Source organism: Crocodylus porosus, unplaced genomic scaffold (genome assembly GCF_001723895.1).
Source record: "Crocodylus porosus isolate Cpor-Errol unplaced genomic scaffold, CroPor_comp1, whole genome shotgun sequence".
Taxonomy (NCBI): Eukaryota; Metazoa; Chordata; order Crocodylia; family Crocodylidae; genus Crocodylus; species Crocodylus porosus.
Window position 1 is genome coordinate 46,320,530 of NW_017728907.1, and position 9,454 is coordinate 46,329,983.

Here is a 9,454-nt window from a genome sequence, read left to right on the forward strand (position 1 = left end):
ATGTTTATCTTGCTGGGATCCTATGACCCCAGCTGACTTCCTGCCCTTTGGGCAGGGGGCTGGACTCGATGATCTTCCGAGGTCCCCTCCAGCCCTAATGTCTATGAAATCTATGAAATCTTAAAACCAAAAATGGTGGGTACCAATAACAGGGTAATGAACAGAGAATAGTTCACACTAGATATACCTGGCTCACTGCTCTTCCTTTATAGCATACACCCCTGCCACTGTTAGAGACAGGACCCCGGGCTAGATGGAACATGGGTCTCATCCATTACAGCACTGCTTGTACTGTAAATAGCCTTATCTACACAAGCATAGCTACTTGTGCAAAGTAAGAGATCATCACTCATGCAGGTGACACACACACAACGGGTCCCAGAGAACAGGGTTTGAAGGTTGTGATACCGCAGAGAAAAGTCAGCACTGAATGCTGAATCCGGCTGGGTTTGGGAAAGCCAAGTGGCTCCTAGTACCACTGGCCTACCAGCTTACCACTCCCTGGAGAAACAAATCCTGCAACAGCTGATAGGGCATCTTAGGTGGAGCTTTAATTAAAAGTCCCAAATGTTTTGTAATGAACAAAGATGGAAGAGTGGGAACAGGTGGGTGAGGACATGCAACGTTTTCGGTTGCACCATGTGCGCTTTGCACTCCTCTGTCCCACTTGGTAACAATCAACCGTTCTCAGCTAAAGGAGAGAACACAAGGAGCTCGTTCTGCATCCACTTAGACCTTACCCATGTTTATAACACATAAGAGCTGCCCTGCCATTCAGCATGAATGTGAGAGGGGAGAGGATAGGTCACTCACCATGCCTTTGTCAGTGACTTGAGCAGATGCGTGGACCAGATGTTCATCTGGGCACAGGAGAGGCAACATCTTGGGAACCTGGAAAAAGAGAATCCACCACTCCAATTAACAAGATAAAGCTGCATCCATGCATTACACAGGTAAACGCACAGAATCCACAGTGCGAGAGGAGTGTGCACATGGGGAAATTCTGGGCAAACACTGTTCACCCTCTCCCTGAGGATCTGCTCTCTGCTGCAGCGTGACACAGGCCACTGGGCTAAATAGACCTACTCCGACCTAGGCAATGCCAGTTCTTATGTTCTCAGGTAAATCCACAGTGGCTTTTCTTTCTGCACCACTGAAGACACACTGTAAATGATCTTGTTGACAGCAGACATGATTTTTCACCTGCAATTTAACTTTGCAACAAGTGTGTGGTAGGTTACCATCTGTGCTCCTTGGAAGTATGAAGGCATGTTCCAAGGAGAGCCCCAACAAACACGCAGGGCCTCCTCTTCTGAATGCAGCTCAACCCGCCTCTCAGCTCAGCTAACACAGGGCAGTCGGCCCTCAGCCATATCTATTACAAAACAGAGCTTGCTAACACATGAGGATGACTGAACTGAAGCATTCACTTGCAGAGTGGCTGGATGAAGCGGAGACCAGGGAGCAGAAATAGTTCAGATGCTTGAGGCGGGGGGAAAAAACTCAAGTTGATGAAGTGGCTGTTCCAGATGGCAGAGCACCATGGAGGAAAAGGCTCGCAAATGAACTTGACAGAGAGAAGGCAGGTGTTAGATAAGCAGACAAAGCAAAGAAGGTAATAGAGGAGACAAGGTCCATGAAGTAGACAGAAAACAAGTCCATGGAGGGCAATTTTGAGCCGGCTCTTAAAATGAATGGGAAGCCAGCACTGTGGAAGGATGGGATAATGCAGTCATTCTTCTTGTTCAGTTGGAAAGAGCAGGCTGGAGTGCTCTGCACCTGCTGCAGTTGGATGGGGGGTGGGGGGTGCAGACCCTGGAAGGGAAGTGCCAAGCTGGGTACAATCAACCCAGGTGCAGTCCTTCAACATGCCCCGAGGCAATGCTGCCCAGGTGCAGTGATGGCACGGTGGCATGTGGGCGAGACAGGCTGGGGGCAAGGGGTAGGAGGAGAATTCAGGGTCAAGGGAGAGGCCAATATCGTGTCGAGACAGGACAGGTGGGAGGGGGGTGTTGCAGGATGCTTGTGCCTGTTTCAAGCAGAAGGAAACCAGAAAGGTCATATGTGCACTTGGCAGAGGCAGGCAGAGAGGAATCATGAGGATGATCCCTCTGAAGAGGCAGTCAGGTCTCATCTCGAGTGTGTCCTCCGTGAAGAGGAGACAAGAGACAGAAAGAGCAAAGTGCCGATGAATGAACCTTCTGAAGCAGATCTCACGGACAGCAGGGATCAGATAAAAGGGGGAAAAATCCACGTGGTCTCAAAAGCAAAACACCAGTCTCAAGATCTGCAAGTATCCATCATTGGAAGAGCCCTCTCCTCCTGTGCATGCAGTCAGCAGAGAGGCAGTCACCAACGAGCCACTGGTCTTCAGAGTTAACATGGCATGGAGATGGATGGGTAAATTCACAACTTTTTCAGAGCGGCCACCACGTCCGTTAACTCTTCATTCCTTGAGGGATGCCTGCTACCACAGGGTCTATACAAGAAGCACGGAGGTTTTTTAGTGATAGTATTTATTCAACCAACTGCAGAGTGGGGAGAGATGTTGTACAAGCTTCTGGGCACCGAATGCCCTTTAGGACATGAATTTTTCTAAAGAAATGAAAGAATAAGGTGCAGTCCTGAGGAAAAGATGCCAGGTTGCCAGGCCAGGTGATAGGACTCTGATGGCTGTAGCTTTCCCCAAGGTTGCTGCCATGCCTGACACAGCTGGGGAACCAAAGGGTCCAAAGAAAGGATCTGAAGTAGGCTGCAATAGTTCACAGGGTCACACCTGGCTCAGAGGTCTGGGAAATGAGGAAGGAGAAGCAGCTTTCACCAGCAGAAAAGAGACGGTCATCATGATTAAACACAATTTGCCAGCTACAGCTAGAGCAGAGCCTGGCCTGGAAGCAGGCTAGGACGCAGCCGTCTGAGGGGTGACCAGAGAAGGCGACTACTTCCAGCATTTTACTCTGAAAGGAAAGGTTAGAGAAGGGGCAGGAGTTTCAGGGAGTGCCTGGGTCAAGGCAAGGTTGCAAATATGTTTGAATTTAATTCATATTGCAAGGAAGCTATTTCCTGCCATTGAGGTGAACTCCCTCCTGAACTCACCTGCCCACACACAGGCAGCAGGACCGAGAAATGCAGCTGGGAGCTGAACGGTGCAAATACAGCCTTCCCTCACTGCGAGGGCTGCTGCCCTGTATGGCTAACACCACCGGAGCCTGCTTTCTTAAGGCACCATTGCCTGGGCATCAAAGAACCGAACAAGAGACTAGGATCTGGGCTAGGACGAAAACAACCAGGTCTCAGAGTCTTTGGAGGTGACCAACCCAGCAGAGGTGAACCGCTGCAGCTCCAGTGAAACGTGCGTCTTTCCCTGGATTGGTGAGAGAAACGAGACACAGAGGGACTGGGAATCAGAACTCCTTTCTCCAGCTCCTCGTTAAAGCTGTTATGTGTTTTACCTCTGCATAGTTTCCTCCAAAATTTTATCATTCTGGGGAAGTTACAAACTCAAGGAGAACTGCCAAGATGGAAGGCCTGGGCGCAAAGTCAAAGCATGAACTCCATGTACCACCCAGGAGCAGACACGTTTCCAGCACTGACCAACATGCACAATATTTAGGTTAAAAAAAACCCAAACCCACACGGAGCCTGACTGGCTCAGCTCAAGGCGGCTGGGCCGAAGCAGCGGCTGCCAAGGGCACGTGCACCCTCCCTTGTGAGCTCTCCCTTAACCCTTCGGCCACTTGTGCCTCCCTCCCTGCCCCTGCCAGCGGCACTGCCCAGCCCCTGCTCTTCTCCTGTCTCTTGGGCCTCCCCCTGCAAAACAAACCTCTCATTATGTCTGAGCTCCACCACAGATCCCACAACCGCCCCTCCCTCCTCTTCCCTTCAGCCCCAGGCTGGAAACACAGAGCTCCCCTTCTGGGGCCCTGCTCCCAACCCAAACTTGCATTCACGGGCCCAGCCATACAGCCAGAGCAGCACAGGCATAGGACAAGCCTGTCCTATGAGTCCCCCTCTAACTCTCGCCCTTCGCAAGGCCTGATTTCTCCTGCTGCAGCATCTCCCCCCTGCCCACAGCCCTCTCCAGCCTCCCTGAGCTGTGTTCAGTGGTCCAGTCCTGCTGGTGGAGACCTCTCATGTGGCAGGGAAAAGGAGGAGACACAAGCAGCACTGGCTGTCTCAGCAAAGTGAATGCCTCAGGGGACAACGCAATGCTATCCCTGCAGCTCTTCTTGCAGACTCTTCAGTTTATGAGGCCCCATCCATGCAGAGGAGAGCTAGGACAGTGGTACCAAGCCATGTCAGTGGGGTCATGCAGACACCGATGTCTGCTGCAGTAGTTCATTTATAAAGGAGAGCATTGGGCAGCCTAAAAATGAGGCTTGCTGTAGGCTCCCCTCCAAAATCCTCCTCCTCTTCACCATCCTCCCCTGGTAAGGAGACCTGTGGGGCTCACCATCCTACAATACAGATACAAGAGAGGGGCAGAGTGGCTTGCCTATGGACAACCCCCCCCCATGTACAGCATTCATATGAGTCCATACCTGTCTGTTAGCTTCAATGTACAGCCCAAGAGTGTTGACGCGGAAACACAGCCCCTCCTTCATGACATGGACGTAGCAACGCACTCTCCCCATGTGGAAGGCTTCATTCAGATCTCCTTGGTGATCATTCCAGCAGGTTTTACCGAGAGCAAATTTCAGCAAACTCTCCTCCTCCTTCATGAAACTGTAAATGTCTGCAGAAGATGCACATGCTTAGAAAGGGCTCAAAGCAATGCCTTCTACAGCAGGGCACTAGAGATGGGGCTTTAATAGTGCCCCCAGCAGAGGATACACCTATGGCACTCACCACCACTTTGCAGTCACTACTTGATTTTTTGCCACCTGGCGGTAACTGCTTATTCCCGTTTTACAGGTAGGAGACGTGAGGACAAGGACAGAGAGAATGCTTATACTGCTGCAATCAGCATTACATCAGTATCAAGAAGAAGCAGACAAATAATACAAAACCATAACCCGGGGGACTCAGCCCAATCCAGTGGAGAATTACACTGGTATGAAGCAGAGAGGAAATCACTGCTCATGTAAATGGGGCTGGTGTAGACCGAATCTGTCCACTTCCATCCTAGGGCAGGGGTGAGGTGCCATCAGTTCTCCCTGCTGTGTGCTCTACCCTGGGATGGCTGGATGCCAGTCTGTTCCCAATCCTGTAGTTCACATCTGCAAAAACAAGGGCACGGGGAGTGCGCCCACTTGTCCCTGTCCCTGCCCTGGGATACAGGGCAGATAAAGGGCTGGCTAACAGTCATGCAGGCAACCCTGTGCTGAGCTTCAAGATCTTTGCATGAACTGGCTTGGATGGGGGCTCTGTGCATGTCGGACAACTACTGAATGAGACCTTCATTCTTTCATACAGGCACACTCATAAGTCATGCGGTTCAATGGGATTTAAAGACTGTTTGGTCAGAGACTGGGGAGCTGGGATCAGCTTTTTACTGGCCTTTAAATCCTCTGTCCCAGGGATCAGGATTTCCCAGTTTGCTTTGGAGCTGAGGGCACTGAGCAGTTCACTTGGGGCAAGCTCCTCTACCTAAGTCCCGTGTGTGCTGAGCGTGGTTTAAATATGGGCAAAAACAGTGCGTTTCGCCACAGGGATCCATCAGCTTCGCTAACTGGGAGCTCAGATGGGACAACCTGGTCTCTTTGTAGCAGCTTTCTGAGCTGGGGACAGACATCTGAAGGGGTGGTGTGAAACATCTACTCTAAGACTAGCTGTAAATTTCTGCTTTACAGGTCGAAGTACCTGCTGCCTCTGGGCTCCAGCCAGGTGGTTGCAGAGGATGGAGCTGGACTGTTCTCAGTGGGGGCAGGTGACAGGACAAGAAGCAATGGGCTCAAGTTGCAGCAAGGGAAGTTGAGGTTAGATATTAGGAAAAACTCTCTCACTAAGCAGGTGGTGAAGCACTGAAACAGGTTACCCAGAGAGGTGGTGCAGTCTGCATCCTTGGAGGTTTTTAAGGCCTGGCTCAATATAGCCCTGGCTGGGATGATGTAGTTGGGGATGGTCCTGCTTTGAGCAGGGGGTTGGACTAGATGCGACCTCCTGAGCTCTGTTCCCACCCTCAGTTCCTATGATTTTATGACAGCTGGCACAGGAACAGCCCAAACCCACAGGAAATCTGAGGATACTTGCACTCACCTAACGACTTTGGCTCCCTCCTCTTTTGGTCCTGCTCTTTGTAGTCTTGTTCCTGCTGTGATGATGTGGGACAGGAGAATTGTTTCCTCACAAGATACGGAATCAGTTCGCTCCGGATAGATGTGATTGACCTGAGGGACGAAAAATCCACAAGTGAAGCCTGCGACTGCTGGAAGCTGGTGTCTCTTTCGTTTTGTCACAGAAGAGAAGATCAGACATTTAGCAGGTGTTCTGCTTCACCACAAATCAATGTCAGCTGCTTGAGTGCAAGGGATACCAAGCTCTCACCCATTAACCTAGTGCTCTCTTATTGTGTTAAGAGTCTAGAAGGGAGACAGATTTCTTTGAGGGATCTGGAGTAAAGAACCTTCCAGCCTCCACAGCTGATTCCCTGGTTTCCAACAGAGTTACCTATGCCCTGACTCCACAGAGTCTAATTTTACCTCTGAACATGTGCAGCGTGACCGCTAAGTGCCACTGGGCCATGCTGCCAATGTTGGAAACCCATTTGATGTGACTGTAAAAGATCACGAAAGGTGTGGGGAACACAAGGAATCCAGTATCCACCGCAGCATCCCTCTCAGTGGAAAACAAGAGGAGCTACTTCTCCAGGAGCTGAACGCTCAGTAATATGTGAAAATGCTCAATGAAAAGAACAAACAATAAACCCAGCGATGTCCTATTCTCCTGCATGCCTGAGGCCCCAAAGAGCATTTGCACACTCATGATCTGACCCTGCAAAGTTACTGCCTATTTTAACAAGTTTTGGAACGAGAGGTGCAGGCTCTTCAAAGGGCCCCAACCCAACTTGCACAGTCAATGTAAAGGCTGTCATGAGCAATGGATCTATGTACACACATGGCACCTCAGGGCCTTTTAACATATTTGCCTCCCCCCTCCTCTGCTACCAGGAAGTAAGGGAGGACTATTTGTCCTTTATTCGGATGGGGGGACCCGAGGCACAGAGGGGTCACATGGCTTGCAAAGGTCATACAGGAAATCTGTGATCTCCTTAAGTCATAGAGTCCAGACACAACCCACTTACATGGTGTAATTTAAACTGTTTTTTTTACACCAACGTAAACTGCTTCAGAGCCAGAGCAGCCAGAGACAGCTGCTAGTGCTAGCTGTTATGGTGGGAGTACTAGGCCTTGAGATAGCCGGGGAACAAAGGGCTGCACCAGGATAGCTGCAGACACACAACACCTACAGGGCTGCTGCAGTTTTACCTGACTTCTGCACTGAATGCACGTGGATCAGAGCTGTCTGGGGGGGCTCTCAGCATCACGTTGCTTCTTGTTTATACCAGTGTGCACATGCTGTGTCTAACCCCCTAGCAAGTACGCTACCCCCTGGATAATCCTTCCTTTCATTTCTGTTCTTATATTGCACATAAAGACTGTTCCTCCTCCACTCCCATGAATACAGATGCCCATAACTACTGCACCAGGAGCTCGTAAGTCTAATGTTTTATTGAATACTTAACGTGGGAAGATTGCTTGAGTTTGCAATAAAAAGTGAGAATAAAAATGCATTAAAGGTAATGTCATCTAAACAGTTTTACTGCTCCGTTATTTTAATAAAACATCAGCTAATTCACAAGGCTGAAACAAAATGAAAGTCAAGGCTGGGAAAACCATTTAGGAAACCAATGCAAAACTCAACACATGTAGCTTGGTTCAGAGATGACAGCTGTGGAAATCAATAAGCAACACAGGGATGTAGATACCAAGCAAAGAGAGGACTTGCTTTGAGTGGTGCATGGCGTAAAATCAAAAGTCAACTCTGAATTAAACTAAAGGTAGGATGAATGTCAGGAACATATTCTGTCTGGACAGTGCCACCCAGGAGACAGCAGAGAAGAATCTCAAGCGCAGCAGTGGAAAACCGGAAACGCAGCACAGGATAATCCCGCACTTGTCTCGTTTGAGATGTGGAAAGCCAGAAAGGACCCAAGGACCAAATAATCTTCATCTCAAAAGTGGAGAACACTCAGATTTGAGCCGCAGTCTTTCATGGAGACCAAATGTGATACTTCCTTGGTCATCTGACAAGAGCGGCTGGAAAGCAGAGCTTATGACCGCCTGCCCTGTCATCTTTCAATAGTGCATACCGTCGTGCATCCCCAATCGAACCCTTTGATCTTCATCGCTTTTTTTTTAGAGCCCATATGCTTTCATTTGCAATCTGTCCTTAATCTCCAAAATCACATAATGACATGTCATGTGGAAGTAGCCGTATTTCAGGAATGAACGAATGAAAACTCTTGGTTCTTTAATCACAGTCTCTCACCGCTAACCGTTTACAAGCTCCCTGTGCCCCGGCTCTGCTGGCTGCACTCGGACATACGTGTGGGTGTGCACACGGGCAGTTTACTAGCTTAAAATGTTTGCCTGCAGCTGTGCCATTCAGCCACCATTTCCTGCTTGGGTTTTACTTGCTGTCCAAAACCGACAATCACGTGTTTCCCTCAGAGGCCGCCCATGGCATTTACGGGATCCGTTACCTATAAAATATCCAAGTATTTGGCAGCGTCTTAAACAGCCTGATGTAGAGAACAACACAACGGAGTAGGAAATGAAAGAGGGGGAAATGGGGAAAGACAAAACTGTGCCTGGTTTGTGATGTCTTAGTCTTTCCTGGCCAACTCTTTCAGGCTTCCCACAACTCTCTTGAGTGGTTCTCCACAATCCTCAGTCAAAAGGTGGGGAAAAATTTCAGGGTCATCTATAAAATGTCACCCACCCCCTCTTGGAAAAGAAACCAGGGTGGATGTTTATCTTTGCTGGCAGCTTAAGTAGGATTTATACACCACTGTTACAGGGAATTTGCTTTGGGGAGGTGTTAAAATATTAGCAGTGAGGCATTCAGTGATAAAGATTGGGGAATTTCCCTTGACAGGTTTTGCAAATGTGCCTATTCAAAGTGACGGCGTGAGAATGTTATTTGAGAGGCTGATGACGAGAGTGGCAAACAAACATCTGGCTGGAGCCAAGAGGGAGGAGAGGAAGAAGGAATACAGAAGGATTAAGTTTAAATAACCTTCTCCAGGAGGAAAAAATGAGCAGAAGTCTGGGAAGGAGAGGGCTGGCCTGCCCCGCCATCCAGGGAACAGATTTCATAGACATTAGGGCTGGAAGGGACCTCGGAAGATCATCGAGTCCAGCCCCCTGGCCCAAAGGGCAGGAAGTCAGCTGGGGTCATAGGATCCCAGCAAGATAAGCATCCAATCTACTCCTGAAGGTGTTCAATGTAG

At 49.4% G+C, this 9,454-nt stretch overlaps 1 protein-coding gene across 1 annotated transcript in view; it reads right to left on the reverse strand.

Moving 5' to 3' along the window:
* The window catches only part of EIF2B3 (eukaryotic translation initiation factor 2B subunit gamma), a 119,172-nt gene that overhangs the window by 29,855 nt on the left and 79,863 nt on the right, over window positions 1-9,454 (reverse strand). Inside the window, exons 7-9 of the mRNA XM_019531326.1 lie at window positions 6,199-6,329; window positions 4,542-4,735; window positions 814-891 (exon numbers count right to left, since the gene is read on the reverse strand). Coding sequence (XP_019386871.1) covers window positions 814-891; window positions 4,542-4,735; window positions 6,199-6,329 — 403 coding nt within the window. The remainder of the gene's footprint in view (window positions 1-813; window positions 892-4,541; window positions 4,736-6,198; window positions 6,330-9,454) is intronic.